Source organism: Nicotiana tomentosiformis, chromosome 1, assembly GCF_000390325.3.
Source record: "Nicotiana tomentosiformis chromosome 1, ASM39032v3, whole genome shotgun sequence".
NCBI lineage: Eukaryota > Viridiplantae > Streptophyta > Magnoliopsida > Solanales > Solanaceae > Nicotiana > Nicotiana tomentosiformis.
This window is the reverse complement of record NC_090812.1, coordinates 42259164-42284571: the sequence shown is the minus strand read 5'-3', so window position 1 is coordinate 42284571 and position 25408 is coordinate 42259164. Positions and strand designations below refer to the sequence as shown.

Sequence of the window (25408 nt, the reverse complement as noted above, 5' to 3'; positions counted from 1 at the left end):
TGCGGTATGCCTATAGGACCTCGAGTAGTATTTCTCTCCATTTTCCTTTGGCATCGGTCAACCTCTTCTTAAGATTTTGGATTATGGTTTGTTGGTCGATTCGGCTTGTCCGTTCCCGCTGGGATGATACGGTATTGATAGGATCCTTTTGATCTTGTGATCCTTGAGAAATTTAGTTATTTTGCTGCCGATGAATTTTTTTCCATTATCACATACAATCTCAGATGGCATCCCGAATCGACATATGATATGGTCCCAAATAAAGTCTATCACTTCTTTTTATCTCACTTTCTCAAAAGTATGTGCTTTAACCCATTTAGAGAAATAATATGTCATAAACAAAATAAACTGAGCCTTACCTGGGGCCGATGGGAGGGGGCCAACGATGTTTATTCCCTATTTCATGAAAGGCCATGAAGATAGGACTGAGTGGAGTAGTTCCTCGGGTTGATGAATCATGGGAGCATGTCTTTGGCATTTTGTCCTATTTTCGAATGAACTCCCCTGCATCCTTGCCCATATCGGTCCAATAATGCCCTGTTCTGATTACTTTGTGGACTAGCGAATCGACATCAAAATGGTTTCCACAAGTACCCTCATGAATTTCCCATAGAATGTAATCGGTATCTCCTGGTCCCAAACATATTGCCAATGGTCCATCGAACGTCCTTCTAAACAACGTTCCATCTTCGGACAAGGTGAACCGTGCTGCCTTCATGTGTAGGGCTCTCGATTCCTTTGGATCTGATGGAAGCTTCCTGTTCTTGAAGTACTCTATATATTTGTTTCTCCAATCCCAGGTTAAACTTGTGGAGTTTATCTTGGTGTGACCTTCTTCGATTACCGATCTCATGATTTGTACGACAATCCCCGAGTTGAGTTCGTCATCTTCGACTGATGAACCTAAGTTTGTAAGAGCGTCAGCCTCGCTATTTTGTTCTCGGGGTACATGTTGCAAAGTCCATTCCTTAAATCGATGTAGAGTCACCTGGAGTTTATCCAAGTACCTCTGCATTCGATCTTCTCGGACTTCGAAAGTCCCATTAACTTGGTTTACCACGAGGAGGGAATCACACTTAACCTCTACGACTTCCGCTCCCAAGCTCCTAGCTAGTTCGAGACCTGTAATCATGGCCTCACACTCGGCCTCATTGTTAGTCAATTTTGTAATTCTGCTAGACTATCTAACTACATTACCTGTGGGTGATTTTAGTACGATGCCTAGTCCGGACCCCTTCGCGTTCGAGGCACCGTCCGTAAAGAGGGTCTAGAATCCCGAAGAGGTACCCGATTTTATCAGTAGTTCTTTTTCAATCTCGGGTACGAAGGCCGGTATAAAGTCAGCCACGAAGTCCGCCAAGATTTGAGATTTGATAGCGGTTCGGGGTCGATACTCAATATCATACCCGCCGATTTCTATGGCCCATTTGGTCAATCGACCCGAAAGATCGAGTTTGTGCAAAATATTTTGAAGAGGATAAATTGTTACAACATGTATCGGATGAAACTGGAAATATGGTTTTAGTTTCCTAGAGGCGCTTATTAAAGCAAGCGCTAATTTTTCTACGTGTGGATATCTAGTTTCGGCCTCGCCTAAGGTCCGACTGACATAATAAATAGGGAATTGCGTACCTTGTTCTTCTTAAACCAGAACTCCACTTACCACTATCTCCGAGATAGCTAAGTACAAGTAAAGTTGTTCGTTCACTTTCGGGGCATGAAGCAGCGGCGGGCTCGATAAATACCGCTTTAGTTCTTCTAAAGCCTGCTGGCATTCCGGAATCCATGCAAAGTTGCCTTTCTTCTTAAGTAGTGAGAAAAATCGGTGGCTCCTATCTGAGGATCTCGAAATAAATCGTCCTAGGGCGGCTATCCGTCCCGTTAGTCTCTGCACGGACTTTACATTTTCTACTACTGTGATATCCTCGATAGCTTTGATTTTATCGGGATTGATCTTGATTCCTCGATTGGACACCATGAAACCAAGAAACTTGCCCGAGCCAACCCCAAATGCACAGTTTTCGGGGTTGAGCTTCATATTGTACTCCCTCAGTATGTCGAATTTTTTTTGCAAATGTTTTAAATGGTCCTCTGCTCGCAGGGATTTAACTAACATGTCATCAATATAAACTTATGTTGATTTTCCTATTTCTTTTTCGAACATTCGATTTACTAGGCGTTTATAAGTTGCACCCGCATTTTTTAGACCGAATGGCATTACGTTATAACAGTAGGTACCGTACTTAGTGATAAACGAGGTCTTTTCCTGATCCTCCAAGTTCATCTGTATCTGGTTGTACCCAGAGTAGGCATCGAAAAAACTGAGAGTCTCGTGGCCGGCCGTGGCATCGATCATACGATCGATATTTGGCAAAGGAAAATAATCCTTAGGGCATGCTTTGTTCAGGTCTTTATAATCTATACATATTCTAAGTTTGTTTCCCTTCTTAGGGACTACCACCACATTTGCTAGCCATTCGGGGTATTTTACTTCTCGAATGGATCCTATTTTAAGAAGTTTGGTTACCTCGTCCTTTATGAAGGCATGTTTGACCTCGGACTAGGGCCTTCTTTTTTGCTTTACCGGATGGAATTTCGGATCCAAGCTCAGTCTATGAGTGATTATTTCTAGTGGGATCCTTGTCATGTCAAGATGGGACTAAGCGAAACAGTTCATGTTAGCTATAAGAAATTGAATAAGATTTTTCCTGAGCTCGGGATCTAACCCCATGCCCAGGGATACCTTTCGCTCGGGCAGATGTTCAATTAGCGTGATTTGCTCTAGTTCTTCGACCGTTGATTTGGTAGCGTCAGAATCTTCTGGGACTACGAAGGATCGAGGGATCCCATAGTCATCATCTTCGTCAGTCTTCTGATTCTCTAGTTGGGTCAAGGCTGACATTTTTGATTGCTATTTGGTATCCCGTTCCTCCTTCAAATCTGATCCCTTTGTCGATAATAGTGAAGATATCGGAATCACTTCATCAACAGCAAACATTTTCTTTGCGGCCGGTTTCTCCCCGTATACCATTTTGATTCCCTCCGATGTTGGGAATTTCAGAACCTGGTGAAGGGTCGAGGGCACTGCTCTCATGTTGTGGATCCATGGCCTCCCAAACAGGGCATTATATCTTATATCCCCCTCGATCACGTGGAACTTCGTTTCTTGGATGGTCCTAGACACGTTTACTGGCAAAATTATCTCGCCCTTAGTAGTTTTACACGCCATATTGAATCCGTTTAGTACCAGGGTTGTGGGCACGACCTGGTCCTATAGACCGAGTTGCTCTACGACTCTTGATCGAATGATGTTGGTCGAACTACCTGGATCAATTAACACACGCTTAACTTAAATTTTATTCATAAGTACAGATATTACTAGTGCATCGTTATGGGGTTGCATTATTCCTTCCGCGTCTTCGTCACTAAAGGACAAGATTTCTTTTGGTGTGTAATCCTGAGTCCGAGATCACTTCTCTCTTACAATCGACATCTTAGTGAGTTTAAGCACCGGCCCCTAAGACACATCGATCCCTCCGATAATCATGTGGATGATGTGTTGTGGCTCTTCTTGTTCGTTTTGTCTATTGAAATCTCTGTTTTTGAAATGGTTTTTGGCCCGGTCACTTAAAAATTTTCGAAGGTGCCCTTCATTGAATAACCAGGCCACCTCCTCTCTCAGCTGCCTGCAGTCTTCAGTTCTATGGCCATGGATGCCATGATACTTGCACGTTTGATTGGGATTTCTCTGGGCTGGATTGGACTGCAGAGGTCGAGGCCACTTAGTATCTTTGATGCCTCCGATAGCCGACACGATGGCGGATGCATCGATGTTGAAGTTATATTCTGATAATCGTGGTGCTTCCTTAGGTTCGGTATGCCTGTCAAACCCATTCTTGTTCATCAGCCCCAAGACCCTTGGCCTCGATCACTTCTCCTTTTGCCTCGTACGGAGTTGCGTACAGGTTCGCTACCTCTACGATCCCCGTTATACGGCCGATATCGGTCCTTGCTCGACCTTGGTTCTCGGTCGATGTCCCTTTTAATAACGGACCCAGAACCCAACTGGTCGTCTTCGACTCTAATCTTTGATTGATATCGATTGTGTACACCGGCCCAGGTAACAGCCGGGTACTCGATCAAGTTCTGCTTCAACTGTCGTGAAGCCATCGAGCTTCGTTCGTTCAGTCCTTGAGTAAAAGCTTGAACAGCCCAATCGTCTGTGACCGGTGGTAGATCCATTCGTTCCATTTGGAAACGAGATACGAACTCTCTTAGCATCTCGTTATCTTTTTGCCTTACCCTGAAAAGGTTTGACTTCCTGGTCTCGACCTTTATGGCTCCAGCATGTGCTTTTACGAAAGAATCTGCAAGCATAGCAAAAGAATCGATAGAGTTAGGCGGTAAATTATGATACCATATCATTGCCCCCTTTGACAGGGTTTCCCCGAACTTCTTCAATAATACAGATTCGATCTCGTCGTCTTCTAGATCGTTCTCTTTAATGGCATATGTGTAAGAGGTGACATGTTCATTGGGGTCAGTCGTCCCATTATATTTAGGAATTTCGGTAATCCGAAACTTCTTGGGGATCAGTTTGGGAGCCGCGCTCGGGGGGAAAGGCTTTTGTACGAATTTTTTAGAATCTAAGCCTTTCAATACCAGTGGTGCCCCCGGTATATGATCAACCCTGGAGTTATAAGTTTCTACTTTTTTATCGTTTGCTTTAATCCCCTTTTCTCCTGACTCAATTCGTTTTGTCAGTTCTTCGAGCATTCTAATAATTTCGGGATTAGTCCCCGATTCTTGTTCATTTGATCTTACTATAACTGGCCCCGTTTTGTGGGTTACTTCTCGGGGTGGTCCACGCTCGGCCCTGCTCGGTGCCTCGGTTTGGCTCTGCAACTGAGTTATTGCTACCTGTTGAGCTTGCAACATTTCGAAAATCATACGTAGGCTGATCCCGTCTTCTCCAACATTTTGGGTATTTCGAACTGCAGATCGAGTTCCACCATGAATGCTGTTTTCGGGGGCAAAATATTGGTTCCCCTCGATGGCCACATGTGAATTAACGTCAATTGGATCTACCGCCCGAGCTCCAACGGGATCGACAAGTGGCCTTTCGTCCCTGGTCATCAGGTTGTTGTTCTCATATTGAAGGCCAACTTCGTTGTCGATAGGTAGGGCCATTAATTGAGAGTTCGTCGTTTTTAACCTGAAATCAAAGACACTTCCAAGAGCAAGTGTAAAATGGTGTATTTTGCAGAGATTCGTACCAAATAACCACTGTTATCCTTAGCCCCACGGTGGGCGCCAAACTGTTTACCCGAAAAACGCATAGTGTTGAATTTATACGTATTTCTAAGGATACGTGGAATAACTCGGCACAAATTAAAAAAATAAGTAGGGATATATTGAATATTAATTGTAAAAGGGAATGAATACAAACCCTAATTGAGTAGAGAATGATTGATAAATGAACAAGATGAATCAATATCAAAATCCCCAAAAGGATAATATTTGCTAGATGTTATGTAATTCTCAATAATCTCTAAACGTGAGAATATGTGAATGTATATCAATCTCCACTTTACAAATGTTAGCCACTCCTAACATAGTGGAGGAATTCTACTTTGGATATAATTAAAAATATATAGTGGGGATCCCATGATAGATTAATTAATTGGCTTTTCCTTGATTGAGAACGTATATATTCATATCTACAACTATCTATTTCTATTTATATATCTATATTATTATAAATCTATCTATCTATAATTACATCTATATCTATCTATCTATCTAACTATCTATATCTATATCTATATTATTATAAAAGTACGAATGTTGGATCGGTAAATATTGAACGACAAAAATATCTCTGAAATATTGATCGACTTTTATACCCTTAAAAATTGAATTATTTCTTCAAAAGAAATAATAGAATTTGGGATAAAATTGTAGCATTTAGTACCTAAAATATAGGAGCTTGAAACCTACTAATACTAGAAAATTTTAAAATCATAAAATAACGTGAATCAAGTTATAGTGCCTAAAATAAAGGAATTAGTTACCAACTAATAATAGAAATTCTTAATGCCACTTGTCATTGGAAAACACGAAGGAGAATTTCTTAAGCCACAATATAACGTAATATTCCAATGTCACTCTAACTCCTTGTTTAAATACATGAAAGAATACCTAAAAGAAATAAAAAGTTAGAGTAAGCTTAAACGTGTAAAACATATATTTAGCAGCCTATCTTGTTTTAGCTTCAAAATTAGAGGTAATTTTTAAATAGGATTTGATTTTTTATTATACCAAAATAATCTATAAATTTATGTAGGAGTAAATAAATACGGGTAAATTGTTATGATTAGGAAATTATTTCCTTTTTACCCAAAGATGGGTCCTTCTAATTCAAATATTGACCAATTTTGTAAACCCTTCAAAATTTCATCAAAAAAAAAATATAATTTGGGATATAACATTTGATTTGGTAGGTATGATGATCTTTTAATGTATACAATAATTTACAACTCAGAACGCTAAATCTCAATTGATGACTACTCATAATAAATCAATTACTTTCAAAGATGTTTTAATATATACACTAATTTGCAACTCAGAAACGCTAAATCTCAATTGATGATTACACATAATAAATTAATTACTTTCAAACATATATATACTAAATTACATCGCTGTCATGACCCAAAATCCATAATGGTCGTGATGGCGCCGTACATCACTGTCAGGCAAGCCAACAATAATTACTTAATTGTGTTCTCATTTTATTATTTTTGAAATCATATTTTCCTTCAATTTAAATAGTTGTAACGACCTGGCCGGTCGTTTTGAGAGTTAGAGCCCTGAACCCCTATTAACTGCTTTCTCCATATCTATTTATGTTATTGTGACCTGCCGGGATGATTGATTTTGAGTTTCGGAGTGTTTTGGGACACTTAGTCCCTAAATGAGAACTTAAGTCTTAGAATTTGGACCGTAGTCGAAACAGTGTGAAGAAGGTCCCGGAATGGAATTTTTATCGATTCCGTTAGCTCCGTTAAGTGATTTTGGACTTAGGGGCGTGTCCGGATTATGTTTTGGAGGTCCGTAGCTTATTTAGGCTTGAATTGGCGAAAGTCGAATTTTTGGAGTTTTGGACCGGTAGTGAAAAATTTGATATCGGGGTCGGAATCCGATTCCGAAAGTTGGAGTAGGTCTGTAATATTTAATATGACTTGTGTGCAAAATTTGGGGTCAATCGGACGTGGTTTGGTTAGTTTCGACATCGGTTGTCGAATTTAGAAGTTTCAAGTTCTTTAAGTTTGAATCGGAGGATGAATTGTGATTTTTAGCTTTGTTTAATGTGGTTTGAGGGCTCGACTAAGTTAGTATGGTGTCTTAGGATTGGTTGGTATGCTTAGTTGAGGTCCCGAGGGCCTCGGGTATGTTTCGAATAGTGAAAAGGTGAGTTCAACTGTTAGAAAGATCTGCTAGTGTTCAGGTATTGGTCTCTGAAGTTTGGAACGCGGACCGCGGCAAAAATTCCGCGGACAGCAGTGGAATTCCGTGGGGGCAAAATTTTTCCGCGGTCAGTGAAATGCCCTTCGCGGTCGCGGTGGGAATTACACGGACCGCGGAATGAGGTTCGCGGCCGCGGTGGATTTTTGTGGACCGCGGTGAGGTTCGCGGGGGCGGTGAGAATTTCGCGGTCAATGAAATATGTATCCGAGGGTGCACTATAATTACGAGATTTGGGGTTTTATTTTCATATTTTGACCTAGAGAACTCAGGTTTTGACAATGTTTTGAGGGATTTTCAAGAAAACCAACGGGGTAAGTGATTCTAATTCAGTTTTGGTTAAAATACATGATTATATCACTTATTTCATCATTTGATTAGTACTTTGGGGTGAAAATTGGAGAAAATAGTAGAAATTTCATAAAATGGGTTTTGAGAGTTGAATATCGATTCGAAGTCGGATTTTGATAATTTTGGTATGGTTGGACTCGTGAATGAATGAGTGTTCGTAATTTGTGATTTTTACACGATTCCGATACGTGAGCTCGGTTCGACTTTTTAGGACGAATTTCGGAATTTTTGTTTAAAATGTTGATTTCATTAATTAGATGAGTCTATTATGGTTGTATTTATGATATGTCATTACTTTTGGCTAGATTTGGGCCATTCAGAGCCGGATATTCGTGGGAAAGGTATTGTGACCGATTAATTGAGCTTCACTCGAGGTAAGTGGCTTACCTAACATTGTGTGGGGGAAATTTCCTTAATATTTGAAACTATTGTGATATATGAACGCCGTGTACGTGATGTGACGAGTACGTACACGGGCTAGTTGTGGTAAAATCCAATTTTCTTAATGAGCAGCAACATGTTTTCCTGTTATTTTGATTTATACCATTTTTATGAGTACAAATCTATTTTCATTCGTAATTGAGTTATTCCAATATGTGTAGCTATCATGTTTAGTCTAATACAACATGTCTACGTATCTTAATTGTTTATGTGAATTCTGTGCGGCATGCTTAGTGAATTTCCTGCTCCTTCCCTGACTTGTACCTAGCCTAAATTGTAAGAATTTCGTGATGTAGTTGTATTTCAATCATTCGCGCTGCATATTTACTTTGGGACTACGGAACGGTATTTCGGAAGATCCCCCTGTCTTGCATATTTAAATTGGGACTACGGATGTATTCCGGGATATCTCCCTGTCTTGTATATTTAAATTGGGACTACGGACGTATTTCGGGAGATCCCCCTGTACTGCATATTTAAATTGGGACTACGGACGTATTCCGGGAGATCCCCCTGTACTGCATATTTACTTTGGGACTACAGACGTATTTCGGGAGATCCCCTGTACTGCATATTCATTCGGGACTACGGGACGGTATCCCGGGAGATTTCACATTGTGTATACCTTGTTCTGAGCCGAGGGTTCCCTTGACTGTTAAATTTTTAAAAATTTTCTTTAACTGTTTACCGTAAAACTTACTTATATCTTTTACTGTTTAATTTATTATATTTATTTCGGTAGGGTCTTGACCTGACCTCGTCACTACTCGACCGAGATTAGGCTTGGCACTTACTGGGTACCATTGTGGTGTACTCATGCTACTCTCTGCACATGTCTTTGGTGTGCAGATCTAGGTGTATCTTATCAGCCGCACTATCAGTGAGCCGGGACAGCTTTGGAGATTTCAAGGTATATCTGCCGCGTCCGCAGACCTCGGAGTCCCCTTCTACTCTTCCTCATGTCCATTATTTTCTGTATCTTCCTTGTTAGATTCTGATGTATAGAGACACTAGACTTTTCCTTCTGTAGTTTGTGATTCACGATATTCCGGGTTTTGGGGATTGTTGTTTATTTTTGAATAGTTGGTTAAATTTATATTTTTATTTCATTAATCCTCAAAGTGTTAGGCTTACCTAGTTGTAGAGACTAGGTGTAGTCACGACGTCACACGAAGGGGAAATTGGGTCGTGACAATAGTAAAGAATGGGGATCTACAGAGTAAATAATAATACTTTTAATAAATTCAATACAGAACAATCCATAATCATCCCAAAACCCGCTGTCACAAGTGCATGAGCATTAACCAGGAATATAAAATAAAATACAACAGCTGTCCAGAAAATAAATTGGACAGGAAGAATGTAAATACTCTAAAGGAGAGTCTGCTAGCTGCGGGTCGACTAATGGAATGCAGCTCACCTAGGACCCCGCATGTATACACGCATCTGCTCTCACATGGCCTATAGACATATATGTACCTGAACAAAAATGTGTAGCAAGTGTGGTATGAGTATATAAGCAACGTGTACCCAGTAAGTATCTAGCTTAACCCCAGAGAAGTAGTAATGAGGGGTCGACATCGACGTTTACTAGTGGTCCTATAAGGAAAATACAGTAAGAAGTAAAACAGATATGGGGCAGAATAAATACACAAATTAAACAAATATAAATATGTGGTACAATCTTCCTCTCAACAATAAACTCAACTCTCGATTAACAGTCACCTCCTCCCCCGGAGTACACACACACACACACACACACACACACACACACACACACATATATATATATATATATATATATATATATATATATATATATAAAATGGACCTCACCAGATGGGTCGCCATAATTCAAATCAGGAGAACTCCCTGGCCCTTTATATAATTAATACGCACGATTCCCTAGAAGGATTTTTATAAAAATGCCGAGGCGTACGGCCCGATCTCATCATAATCTGGTATATAACCATAGATACATCTATTACATATATTTCTGAGGCGAACGGCCCGCTCCCATGAGAGTGTGGTACATAATCCTGCTGAGGCGAACGGCCCGATCCCATAAAGTGTGCGCACTACCGAGGGTCGAACGGCACGAACCATAGATGTATCTATCCTGCCGAGGCGAACGATATGCTCCCATTAGAATAAGAAAGCTTTGACGGGTCCTTGACCCCACTCATGAAAGGACAAGTGAGTTGTAGGAAAGCTTTGGGGAAAGCCCTTCGATGAGAACGCGTAACGCGAGGGAAATTCGTAAGAGGAGTACAATTATTCCGGGAAAATTCATAAAGTTCACCCGATCTCTACAATAACAAGTCTACTGCTCTACACAAGTCTAGTCTCAAATTTTAACATGTTATAAGGAACCTAATAGGCAAGAGATAACTCAAATAGTACATTTATGGCATGGCATAAACCTGAGTCTACCCGGACAATAACATGAATATAGCTACGTACGAACTCTCATCACCTCGTGCATACGTAGCCCCCGCAACAAGTAGCAAATATTAATTACAACACCTAGTGGTAGTTTTTCCCTCACAGAATTAGACATGAGAGTTACCTCGCTTTAAAATTCCATAACCGGCTCCAAAGCCTCTCTAACACCTCAAACTGGTGTCCGTCACTCCAAACTAGTCAATTAAGATGCAACCCAATCAAAATATACTCCAATACTCATAATTAATCAATTTATAATAATTTTCAACTCCGCTCGAAAAATCAATAAAGTAACCCTCCGGCCCACGTGCCCGAATTTCGAAAATTTTTGAAGATAACCTCACGAACTCAACTATATAATTTATTTCCAATTCCATGTCCAAATTCGTGGTCAAAATCCAAAAATACTAATTTCTAGGTTTTCTATCAAAATTTCACAATTTCTACCAAATTTCATGTTAGAATCTACCCATAATCTATGTATTAAACTCACATTAAGTAGAAATTACTTACGTCACAAAGCTAGGTCGAAACTCCTTCCTTGAAAGCTCTCAAATCGCCCAAGAGTGAATGAAAATGTGATAAAAATAGCCTAAGTTTCATATTAAATGAACCCTCATTGCCCAACGACTTTCGCACCTGCGGTGCTTTAGGCCACATCTGCGGTCCCGCACCTGTGGCAAATGCCTCGTAGGTGCGCCTTTCCCTCACCTGGCCGAGCTCCGCATTTGCGGACAAGGAGGGCCACTTCTGCGAGCCTAGCCGCACCTGCGACCATGTCTCCTCGCACCTGTGTGCTGCACCTACGACCATGTCTCCTCGCACCTGCGCTCACGCAGGTGCGCCCAATCTTTCGCATCTGCGGATTCTGGGCTGCCCTCCATTTCTCGCTTCTGCGGCTGGCCAAGCGCATGTGCGATTATGACAGATCTGGGAGCTTCAGCTGTTACTCCAAGCTTCCGACTTGGTCCGAGCCTCGTCCTATTGACACTCGGGGCCCCTGGGCCCCCGTCCGAAAATACCAACAAGTTTAGAATTATATAGCGGACTCGCTCGAACTCTCGGAACGCCCGAAACAATATTTAGCCTAAGAATCGCACCCCAAAACCAATTGAATCACACTTATGAACTTCAAGTTCTTCTATTTACTCAAAATTCGCCGAAACGTACTTAGACTACTCGGATTGACACCAAATTTTGCGTGCAAGTATTAAATGACATTACAGAACTATTTCCAGTCTCGGAATTCCGTTTGGACCTCGATAACACCAAAAACCGCTCCAAACCAAATTTAAAGAACTTCAAAAAATTTCAAGAACCAACTTCTACAATAGGAGCTGAAACGCTCCCGGGTCATCCAAAACCCGATCCGGACATACGCCTAAGTCCAAAATCATCATACGAACCTGTTGGAACCTTCAAATCTCGATTCCGAGGTTATTTACTTAAAAATCACCCTATAGTCAATTTTTCCAACTTAAAGATTCCGAAATTAGAATTTTTCTTTCCAAATCAACTCCGAACTTCCCGAAATTAAATTCCGACCACGCGTACAAGTCATAATACCTGAAGTAAAGCTACTCAGTATCTCAAACCGCTGAATGACGGGTTAGAGCTCAAAACGACCGGTCAAGTCGTTACAATCGCAATGTTCTCTGTGATAATTGATTTGGACATACTAAACAATTTTGATATGAGCAAGTATATTATTCTATAGACACATGATGACCCACGTGCTTTCTAAGAGATGGATTAATAAGAATTTGAATTGAATAATTTTCTGGCGATAAGTTTTGTATAATATGATTTCTTCTGTATAATCACACAAATGTGTTTTCAATGTGTGGCTAAGAAATTAAAATGTTTAGACATAAAAATGTGTAATACTTGAAATAAAATAACGTCCGACTAAAAAAAGTTCGATAAAAGACATTATTGACTAAATGGCTTTTAATCTTTATTTTCTCCATTATCAATATATCTTTATCTTAAGATATATATTAGACTTCATATACCTTAAGGCTTAACTAAAATTAATCATAACATCAGATAACATAATAAATAATAGTGTATTCTTTAAGTTATTTTACAACTTTAGTCACATAACTATGTGATTCCGGAATATTTAGCTTCAAATTGTCCTCCTATATTATGTCAAAACATTATTCATAACTTGATTTGTATGATATATTGCATTTTTTTATATTTATTTTAAGAAACTAATTTCGTATTGTGTACAGGTTCAATAGTATATGCAATTGAAAGTTTATTACTGTCAGTATGCATTTCTTGTGCAACACGTGAACAAAGAGACTAGTATTATTATAAAAGCATGAATACAATATTGGTTTACAAAAATAATCTTATAATATTAAGCATAATAATTCACAATAAAACGATATAACCGAGATTCTAGACATTAGCCTTGTAATCCTATTAGTTTTAGGACATAATAGTATACGTTAGGAATCATACATGACAAGGTTCCAATGCAACATCTACGAATACAATGTTAGTAGACCAAAATATCCTTAAGATATCTTCCGATAAATAACTCTACGTTGGATAAAATTGCCAAAAGCTAAAATTTTAGAATTTGAAATTAAGTGAGATTTCAAGTCTAAAATAAAGTGTGGTTGAGGAATCATCGTTTGCACAGGAAATCGTTCGCTAATGTCTCAACTTGAATAGGGGTTCATACCATTGTTTTTTATTCTTTTTCTATATTTTATAAAATACTATCCCCACAAACTCTTCAAGATAGCCAAATGCTGAAAGGATATAATTACCTTCGGGCGCAGACATATAATATATGTTAGCGTATAAATATAATACCTTTAGGAATACGTTACATTTTCTATTAATATAATTACTTTCGGGATAGAGACATATGTTTAGCCGTGTAATCCTATTACTTTTTGGATATACTACTTCCTATTACTAATTTAATTTGAAATTATTGTATTGTCCTATTACTAATTTAATTTGAGAATGTATAAGCACGGATACAATATTGATAGACCAAAATAGCTTTAAAACGTTAAACAAAAGAACTCATAGAAAAAGGACTAATTGTAATAACCTATATTTTGGACTAAATACCTTTTGATGTTAGTTTTTTTTAATATTTAAGATTTTAAAATTAATAAAATTTTATCTATAAAATTCTTATTAAAAATATGTAGGAAGGTTTAATAAAAATTAATTTTATAAGAATCCTCTGTATTAGCAATACATTACCACTCCATAATATCCAAACTAAGAAAAAATAAAAGTAATGTTAAATGGACTACATAAACAGTTGAAATTGAGAGAAAAATATATCCCCACAATAATATATTTTTAAATTATATTTGAACTGCTTTCCTATTCAAATAATATTTTTAACCAATTTTTTATGTAATATTACAAGTATACACAATTATTAAAGAATAAGTAAGAAAATACTTAAGAATATAGATGTGTGAGAAAGATAAAGAAAAAGGTTGGTAAGAGTTAATACCACTTATGATTCTACAAGCATAAAGATCTAAAAGTGGAATATCATATTGATCTTTTTACTCTTTAAAAATAAAAAATTTGGTGGATAAAATTATATTACGATTAAATATTCAAAATAAGAGATGAACTAATATTAAGAGTCTGAATCAACATAAAATAAATTATTTTTTGTTAAGACTAAATAATTAAATCTTTCAATTAATTATTTAGCAAGAGAATTCAATTCAATTATTTTTTAAATTCATCATATCAGTAAAATTATTTTTCAAGTTAAAACAAAATCTTAGGGTACATAAAGTTATTTCATAAAAAGAGTGTTAGAGATTAAAAATATTAGAACACAAAGTAGAAAGGGTTAGAATAATATTAAGAATCAAAATGCCATACAAGTGTCTGATGAAGCACAATCAAAGCTAAATTATGAACAAGAATAAGCTTTCAAGACTATATTATAAAGAGACGATTCTGGTATTGTCACGACCCAAAAATTCCACCACAAGCGTCGGGATGACACTTAGTCTCTAAGACTAAGTAAGCCGATTATAATCATAATTCAAGCCATTTTGTTTTATAAAGATATAATTTAATACACGTGTCGAAACCAAAAGTGAAAATAATTTTAAAAACCTCCCAAGACTGGTAGTACTGAGTCACGAACTCTAATTGAATACATGAAATGATCGCAAGTATCGAATACTCAATACTGTTTGAATAATAAATAATGGTACAATAAAATGGAAAGACTCCAAGGAACTGAGACGACCAAACAGCTCTACCTTGAATCCTTGCGATCCCACTCTAACTCTGTCCGAGTCCGATATCTCCAATACCTGGCTCTGTAAAAAAATGTGCAGAAGTGTAGTATGAGTACACCACGGTCGGTACCCAGTAAGTATCAAGACTAACCTCAGTGGAGTAGAGACGAGGTACCGTCAAGACACTCACTAATCTAATAACCTGTGCAATATGATATACAAAATAATAAAAAAATAAATAGCAGTGATAACAACACAAATCAACTAGTGATTTAAAAAGCAAGGCAATAGGAATACCGTAAAATATTACTCAAACGAATAATAAACACAGGTACAACCGATTAATCAAGTCCTTTCAATATACATATTTTATCTATAAGTTTTTCAATAAAAGTCTCTAGAATATAATCCTTTACAATAAATATATTTCGAATATACTTCCTTCAAATAAATATCCTTCCATTATAATTCTTTCAAATAAATATCTTTCAAATATAATTCTTTCAAGTAAATATCTTTTAAATATAATTCTTTCAAGTAAATATCTTTCAAATATACTTCTTTCAAGTAATTATCTTTCTAATATAATTCTTTCAAATAAATATCCTTCTAATATAATTCTTTCAAGTAAATATCCTTCAAATATAATTCTTTCAAGTAAATATCCTTCAAATATAATTCTTTCAAATAAAAGTCACCTTGTGACACCTCATTTAACTTTCCTGGCGTGAGAAATATATTCAACGTATCACATCAAATGGCACGGCAATACTTTCGTGCACTTGTCTCATTCTCACCCAATACATATATATAGATCAAATCAATTAGCACGGTAACATCCTTCGTGTATTTATATCTTTCTCACCGTGCATACATATAACCGTACAAACTAGGTGGGAGAAATGCCAATAACAATAAAAGAAATAAAGTGGAGGCACACAGGAAGCAACAACAACTACAAGTCATATAGAAAATAAAGGTGCACAATAACATCTCAAGATAAAGGCATGAATGTATACACAACAAAACAATATCACAATATAATGTATGTCTCTCGTCCTCGCCTGCACGGAAACACCCTTCGTGCCATGAATATATAATAATATAAAAATAAGTGCACGGCATCACCCTTCGTGCTTTTACTCTCATCCTCACCTGATAATATAAAAGAAATAGCACGGCATCACCCTTCGTGCTTTATACTCTCAAATGGCACGGCATCACCCTTCGTGCTTTACACTCTCAAATGGCACGGCATCACCCTTCGTGCTTTACACTCTCAAATGGCATGGCATCACCCTTCGTGCTTTATACTCTCCCTCGCATGATAATATAGTTCAAATGGCACGGCATCACCCTTCGTGCATTACACTCTTCCTTACCAAGCACATGTATATCATTAACAAGCAAGGTAGAAAGCATAAATAGCATCAAGGAGAGTGTTTAAACCACAACACAATACAACAATTCATATCACAATTTGCCACTGACCAAAACCAAATTTCAAATATGTAGCAGAATCAATAAATTCTTCAACAAATAGCCCAAGGCTCCACAAAACGTATATAAAACCTCAAAACAATCAACAAAGGTGAAAAATACTCAGTATAGGGCAACACCTTCATCAATCCAAATTCTTGATAATTATATTAACTCCTCAATTTAAACTTATTTAATAAATATTTGCAGATAAGGATTCTATTATGAATTTAATTCCAAAAAAAAAATCAAATCAATAAACACACGTAATTCACATAAAATCCAAATGACAATAACACCAAGTTATTATATAAAATACAAACTTGACAAATAAGGAATGAGGCGTAATAATTCAAGGATTTACTAATGCCAATAATTATCTAATTTAATACACAAGAATGCCTAAAACTTTAAACCAATAAAATTTGCACATATAAGCCTTAGTACGTGCTCGTCACCTTGCGTACACGGCTATCAAATCACACAATTTTCATATAAGACTCAATACCTAAGGGGTAATTCTCCCACTCGAGGTTAGGCAAGATACTTACCTTATTGAAGTTATGCCGATATTTTAAAACCGCCTTCTTGCTTGAATTGACCTCCGGACAGCTCAAATCTATCCAAATTAATTGTACCACTTCATTAAAATTCATTGGAAATAATTTCGGATAATAAAATACCAACTTAAAATTTTATTCTAAAAAGTCAGCGCGGGGCCCGTCCCTTGGAACCGGACAAAATTTTTACGAAATCCAAACACCTATTCCGATATGAGTTCAACCATACCAAAATTATCAAATTCCGATGACGGATCGCCCTTCAAATCTTAAATTAAAGTCTAGAGGATTTCTACCATTTTCAACCTAATTCTAACAACACTAGATTCATGTAATTTAACCAAGATCAAGTTAGGAATTCTTACCCTAATATTTTCCTTGAAAAACTCTCGAAAAATCGCCTCACCCGAGTTTCCTTGGTCCAAAAATAGAAGAATGAGACAAATTTGGACTTTATTCTGCTGCCTAGGGATTTGTTCTTCGCGTTCGCGACCCTTCTCTTGCGTTCGCGATAAACAAATTCTCCAACAATCATTTTCAAACTCTTCTCAGATAGCCTCTAGTATAATGGTTTAACTTTATAGAAACTAGACTCAAAGGACTATAACTTTTATTTATTGCTAATTCCTCATTTCTTATAGATTGCGAGATATAAGCTTCCAAAGTCAACCCTGTGCAACAGAGATTTCCAAACTCTTTCTAGATAGCCTGTAGTATATCTACCATAACTTTTGGTACACAACTCCAAATTACAAATGGTTTACCTTTCTGAAAACTATACACAAAGAGCTACAACTTTCATATTTGGATTATCTCCAAATTCCTTACAGATTGCGAGATATGAGCCTCCAAAGTCAGACTATTGCAACAGAGATTTCCTTCTTCGCGAACGCGAGAGTCTCTTCGCGAACGCGAAGAACAAAATCTCGGAAGTAAAATCCTTCTTCGCGAACGTGAAGAACAACACCAGATATCAGCATCCAAAGTAGCCCAAAATGATTCTAAACACACCCAAAACACACCCGAGGTCCTCGGGACCTCAACCAAACATGCTAAAGCGTCCCATAACATCATACGAACTTAGTCGAACCTTCAAATCATCTTCAACAACGCCAAAAATACGAATTACACACGGATTCAAGCCTAATGAACTTAGAACTTTTCGAATTCCATAAATGACGTCGAAACCTCCCAAACCACGTCCGAATGACCTCAAATTTTGCACACAAGTCAGAAATGGCACAACAAAGCTATTCCAATTTCCAGAATCAGATTCTGACCCCGATATCAAAAAGTCAACCCCTCGGTCAAACTTTTCAAAAATTCATCTTTCGGCATTTCAAGCCTAATTCTACTACAGACCTCTAAATAATTTTTCGGACATGCTCCTAAGTCCATAATCGCCATACAGATCTATTGACATCATCAAAATTCCATTCCGGAGCAGTTTGCTCAAAAGACAACTCCCCGGTCTACTCTTTACATTTAAGCTTCTAAATAAGGATTGTTCTTTTAATTTAATTTCGAATCTTCAGTAATTCAACTCGACCACACCCTCTAGTCATAATATATATTGCAAAACTGCTCAAGACCTTAAGTCACTGAACGAGGCGTTAATTCTTAAAACGACAAGTCTGGTCGTTACAGGTATAATGGGATTATCATGAATTTTATTTATTAAATTTATCCTCTTTATTTGAACTGTCCTTATATTTAGGATTTTGATATCAATTAAAATTTAATCAAAATCAATTAAACTTTTATCTAATATAAATTATCTATATCTACATCTATCTATATATTATATGCTATATTAAAAGCATGAAGCCCCTTAACGAAATATCGTTCGCCTTTTTTACCCTTTAAAAAATAATTTTACATTGGATAAAAGTGTAAGTTAATAATTTTTCTAATATTTAAGTGAAATACATTAAAATATTTGTATTAAATCCTTTCTTATTTGAACTATGTAAAAACTCATGATATTTAAGTTATATAAATTTTTGTCTTAAATTTCTAAACATTAAAGGTTACTCTTGTAAAACTACCGTAAGCACATTAGGACAAGTAAGAAAATACCTTTAAATAAATGACATGCTTATGTTTAATAATAATAATAATAATAATAATTCATAGTAATAATATATAACATACTTTAATTTTTTATTTATATATTGTAATATATGGCCATATTAAATCACAAACCCAATTACAATATTTGACAAGTGAAACATAGATAAGTCACTTTATTTTATATAGTGAAATTAGCAGTAAATTATAATCTAATTTATAATATCATTTAAATTATAATTTTCTACATATTATTTTTTAAATATATGCTTATTTAGGTAATATAATAAATCAAATAATATTATTCATGTGATTTTTTAAAATTTAATTCCCATCGATAAGGATTCACGCGCACTAATTAAAGATGGGTCTAGGCATTTGTGAGAATGTCTGATGACTTGAGTCAAGGCGCTGGATCGGGCTAAGATGGTGCCAAGTTGAGCTAACTGGTCTCTTACCACTCCGTGGTTATGAGAGCGAATTTTGAACCAAACAAGTCCCAGGTTTTATGGGATCGGGTTGGGTCGGTTTAACATCTTCTTCTTTTTTACTTTGTAAATTTATTTAAACTATTACAATATAATTTATACTGTCAAACCTCTTTATAATAGCATTCTTCGTCTGGATATTTTTTGTCTTCTATAGAGATCATATATTATAACATAACATAAAAAATTGATTCTAAAGAAAACTAACGTGTGTTACACCCTGTGCGTCCCAAGGTGACGTATAATGAATATGAAACTTGTTAATCATGATTTAAATAAGTTTAAAGTCATAATATGACTATATATGATGTTTGAATAGAAAATATAAAGTTTGGAAAAGTCGGATTTAAGTTGCGGAAAAACCGACTAAGGATTTGCCTTGTAACAAAGCTTTTTGAGCAATAACTTTCGTGTGCTATTGTAACGACCCGACTGGTCATTTTTAGAGTAATAGCTCCGATCCCCTATTAACTGCTTTCCCCAAATCTTTTTCTGCTATTGTGACTTGTCGGGATGATTGGTTTTGAGTTTCGGAGTGTTTTGGGACACTTAGTCCCTAAATGAGAGCTTAAGCCTTAAGATTTAGACCGTAGTCGAAACTGTGTGAAGATGACTCCGAAACGGAATTCCGTCGGTTCCGTTGGCTCCGTTAGGTGATTTTGGGTTTAGGAGCGTGTCCGGATTGTGTTTTGGAGGTTCGTAGCTCATGTAGACTTGAAATGACGAAAGTCGAAGTTTTGGAGTTTTATGGCCGGTAGTGAAATTTTTGATATCGGGGTCATTTTTTGATTCCGGAAGTTGGAGTAGGTCCGTAATGTTGATTATGACTTTTGCGCAAAATTTGAGGTCAATCGGATGTGATTTGATAGGTTTCGGCATCGGTTATAGAATTTTGAAGTTTCAAGTTCTTTAAGTTTGAATTGGAGGGTGATTCGTGATTTTAGCATTGTTTGATGGGATTTGAGAGCTCGACTAAGTTCGTATGGTGTTTTAGGATTGGTTGGTATGTCTGGTCGATGTCCGGGGACCTCGGGTGTGTTTCGGATGCTCAACGAGTCATCTTTATACTTAGAGAAGTGGCAGATTTCTGGTGTTTTATTGCAAAAAAATACTTCATCGCATTCGCGAACGGTGCCTCGCAATCGCGTAGAGCATCTGGGAAAGGCAGCGAAGTTGTTCTTCGCGTTCGCGATGTTGTTCCCGCGTTTGCAAAGGTGTGGGACCTTAAGCCTACGCGTTCGCGATATAGTCCTCGCGTTCGCGTAGAGGAACGGGGTAGAGGAAGCTTCGGGCATTAAGACTACGCGTTCGCGAAGAGGTTCCCGCGTTCGCGAAGGTTTCGTCAGTGGAAGGTATGCATTCGTGAAGGAGAAATTTTTGGCCAGTGGAAGATTGTTCATCGCGTTCGCGATCGTGATATTGCGTTCGCGAAGAAGAACGCATCTGGGCAGAATTTAAGGTTCAAAAACGAGGGTTGAGCTCATAATACAAAAATTTGATTGAGAGCTCGGTAGAAGGCGAATTTTGGAGAGATTTTCGGAGGAAGTTTTTGGGTAATAATTTCTAACTCTTTTATGGTTATATTCCACTAATCTATGGTTGATTTCATCATTTAATTTCGGATTTGGGGTAAAACAATTGAGAAAGATTCTTAGGCCGAATTTTGGGATTTTGATCGAGATTTTGGTATCGGATTTGAGCGATTTTGGTACGATTAAACTCGTGAGTGAATGGGTGTTCATATTTTGTGACTTTTACCTGATTCCGAGATGTGGGCCCGGGGTGACTTTTTGGGCGTTTTTCCTAATTTTACACTTTAGCTTTGAATTAATTAGCTAAATTAGTTACTCGTAGTTATATTTACATTATGTAATTTATTTGAATAGATTCGGGCCATTTGGAGTCGGATACCCGTGGTAAGAACGTGTTATCGAGGTGATTTAAGCGGTTCGAGGTAAGTGGCTTGCCTAACCTTGTGTTGGGGACTTTCCCCTTAGGATGTCTTGATATTATTTGGTGTGTGGGCGCCGTGTACGTGAGGTGACGAGTACGTACACAGGTTGTTATTGCAAAAAAAAAAAATCCTGTTTATCCTTTTTAAATCATAAATTGCTTCTCTTATTAAATTGCACTAATATGCTTAATTGTTTAGTTTAAACTAGAAAAGCATGCTTACATGTTCTAACTGCCTATTTGACATTCTGTGCGCCATGCTTAGTTAAATCCCTATTCCCTTATCTGTATTCAGTATACACTGTATACCTCGATGTCATACCTACCATTTCATCTTGCGTTGCATATTTAAATTGAGACTACGGACGTATTCCGGGAGATCCCCCAGGACAACATATTTACTTTGGGACTACGAATGTATTCCGGGAGATCCCCCAGCACTGCATATTTACTTTGGGACTACAGGCGTATTTCGGGAGATCCCCCTATACTGCATATTCACTTTGGGACTACGGACATATTCCGGGAGATCCCTCTGTATTGCATATTTACTTTGGGACTACGGACGTATTCCGGGAGATCCCCCAGCACTGCATATTTACTTTGGGACTACGGACATATTTCGGGAGATCCCCCTGTACTGCATATTTATTTGGAACTACGAGACGGTATCTCGGGAGATTTTCAACTGTATTTACCTTATTTTGAGCCGAGGGCTCCCTTAACTGTTAAATGTTCGACAATTTCTCTAACTATATTACCGTAAATTTTACTTATATCTTTTACTGTTTAGTTTATTAGTTTATTATATCTTAACCTGACCTCGTCACTACACGACCGAGGTTAGGCTTGGCACTTACTGGGTATCACCGTGGTGTACTCATGCCCTTCCTGCACATGTTTTCGTGTGCAGATCCAGGTACGAGCTATCAGCCTTGGGGTTAGTGCGTGCTGCTAATTCTAGGAGACTTCCAGGTACTTCTGCTTGCGTCCGCAGATCTTCGGAGTCCCCTTCTACTCCCTCGCCTAGAGACTTTCTTTATTATCTTCAGACTTTTGTATAGAGCTACATAGATTATAGCAGCTTGTGACTTAGTGATATTCCGGGTCTTGGAAAATTATTTTGTATATGTCGAGTGGTACTGCTCTTGGCTATTTATAATATGTTGTTTATCTTTAAAATGTTGTGTTTCTTTATATTTTTCGCAATATTATGCTTACCTAGTCGTAAAGACTATGTGCCATCACGACACCTTACGGAGGGATAATTTGGGTTGTGACAAGTTGGTATCAGAGCACTAGGTTCATAGGAGTCGCGAGTCACAAGCCGGTTTATTAGAGTCTCGCGGATCAGTGCAGAGATGTGTGTACTTGTCTTAGGAAGGCTATGTAACTGTTAAGAACAATCATATTTCTTTGATTTCCTTGTCGTGCGAGTTATTGACACCAAAAAAAAATTTCTAAGATTCTATTCTATTCTTTCTCACAGATGGTGAGGACCCGCAATGGGAGGACCAACGATCAGGCACCCGAGCTCCCTGTTAGAGCCGCCAGAGGCCAGGGTCGGGGTAGAGGACGACCACGCGGTGCAGCCCGAGCACCTACGAGAGCTGCGTCAGAGGAGCCCCCAGTAGCTCCAATTGTAGGTCCAGCACCGGAGATCCCTATTGCTACTCTCCAGGAGACTTTAGCTCAGTTCTTGAGCATGTTCAGTACCCTGGCTCAGGCTGGACTATTTCTGATAGCTCCCGCTACATCTTAGTCCAGGGGAAGGGCAGAGACTCCCACAGCCCGCACTTCTGAGCAGAGGGTCCAAGTTGATCAGGCCCCAGAGTATATTCCTATGTCCCTAGTGGCTCCGGTTTAGCATGAGATCAGGGTAACTGCTTCAGAGGCAGAGCAGCTCAGACTTGAGAGGTACAAGCAGTACCACCTACCTACTTTCAGCGGACTAGCTTCAGATGATGCTCTGGGTTTTCTTGAGGAGTGTCATCGTATTCTCCGTACTATGGGTATTGTGGAGACGAGTAGGGTTTCTTTCACCGCTTTCCAGCTGAGGGGAGCATCATATCAGTGGTGGCGTGCCTATGAGCTGAGTAGTCCGGATGAGGCAGCCCCACTCACTTGGACTCAATTTTCAGAGATGTTCTTGCGTGAGTATGTTCCTCAGAGCCTCAGGGATGCTTGACGCGAAGAGTTTGAGCAGTTGCGTCAGGGTGCTATGACTATGTCGGGGTATGCAGTCCGTTTCAGTGAGTTAGCTTGCCATGCAACGGCTCTGGTTGCTACAGTTAGAGAGAGGGTTCATCGCTTCATTGAGGGACTCCACCCCAGTATTCGGACCAGTATGGCCAGGGAGTTGTAGATGGACATCACATATCAGCAGGCAGTGAGCATTGCCAGGAGAGTGGAGGGCATGTTTGACCGGGACAGAGAGGAGAGAGAGGCCCAGAGGTCTCGAGAGACTGGTCATTATTCAGGAGCTCGTGCACCAGCAGCACGCTATGGTAGGGGTTTTATGAGTCGCCCTATTCATTCAGCTCTTCCAGTAGCCAGCGGTGTTCCAGCACCTCCTAGACCTCAGGAGCCCTATTATGCACCGCCAGTATCCAGTATGCCTCCTACTCAAGGTGCTATTACCGGCCAGTCCAGCAGGCCAGGTCCGAGTCAGTCTCAACCGCCGCGTCCTCAGAGAGGTTGTTTTGAGTGTGGTGATACTCGTCACCTGGTTAGATATTGCCCAGAGCCAGGAGGGGTGTACCTCCACAGATTTATCATCCCTCACGTGCTCCACTGGGTCCTCCGGCCATTCTTCCAGCACCAGCTGCCACCCCACCTCCTCAGCCAGCTCGAGATGGAGGTCGGGGAGATCGAGGTTGCCCTAGAGGGGGAGGCCAGGCCAGGCACTATGCCCTTCTAGCCCATTCAGAGGCCATTGCTTTAGATTCAGTCATCACAGGTATCGTCCTTGTCTGTCATAGGGATGCATCAATATTATTTGACCCAGGCTCTACGTATTCATATGTGTCTTCTTATTTTGCTCCACATTTGAGGATATCTCAGGATTCTTTGAGTTCCCCTATTTATGTATCTACTCTTGTGGGAGATTCTCTCATTGTGGACTGCGTATATCGGTCGTGTTTGATTGCTCTTAGTGGTTTTGAGACCAGAGCCGATTTGTTATTACTCAGTATGGTAGATTTTGATGTTATCTTGGGCATGGACTGGTTGTCGCCCCATTATGACATTCTTGATTGTCACGCTAAGATCATGACGCTGGCTATGCCAGTTTTGCCGAGATTAGAGTGGAGAAGTACCTTAGAGTATACTCCCCGCAGGGTCATTTCATTTCTTAAGGCTCAACGAATGGTTGAGAAAGGGTATGATGCGTATTTGGCCTATGTGAGAGACGTTAGTATTGATACTCATACAGTCGAGTCAGTTCCAGTAGTGAGGGACTTTCCAGATGTGTTTCCAGCTGATCTTCTGGGTATACCGCCCGATAGAGATATTGATTTCGGCATTGATTTGTTGCCGGGCACTCAGCCCATTTCTATTCCTCCCTACCGTATGGCTCCTTCTGAGTTGAAGGAGTTGAAGGAGCAGTTGCAGGAGTTGCTTGATAAGGGTTTCATCAGGCCCAGTGCATCACCTTGGGGTGCTCCGGTCTTATATGTGAAGAAGAGGGATGGTTCTATGCGTATGTGTATTGATTATCGGCAGCTGAACAAGGTTATAGTGAAGAACGGGTATCCTTTGCCTCGCATTGATGATTTATTTGATCAGTTACGGGGTGCCAGGGTATTTTCCAAGATTGACTTGCGTGCTGGCTATCATC

The 25408-nt window shown here is 38.7% G+C and overlaps 2 protein-coding genes across 2 annotated transcripts in view; one reads left to right on the top strand and one right to left on the bottom strand.

The window, feature by feature from the left end:
* Positions 1–484: 484 nt before the first annotated feature.
* On the bottom strand, positions 485–1132 carry LOC138906249 (uncharacterized). Its single transcript, XM_070194781.1, has one exon. It carries the CDS (start codon positions 1130–1132, stop codon positions 485–487), a length of 648 nt encoding a protein of 215 aa, XP_070050882.1.
* Positions 1133–3815: 2683 nt separating this feature from the next.
* LOC138906243 (uncharacterized) overlaps positions 3816–25408 on the top strand; it is a 36471-nt gene continuing 14878 nt past the window's right edge. The window contains exons 1-3 of the mRNA XM_070194776.1: positions 3816–3875; positions 24304–25302; positions 25357–25363. Coding sequence (XP_070050877.1) covers positions 3816–3875; positions 24304–25302; positions 25357–25363 — 1066 coding nt within the window. The remainder of the gene's footprint in view (positions 3876–24303; positions 25303–25356; positions 25364–25408) is intronic.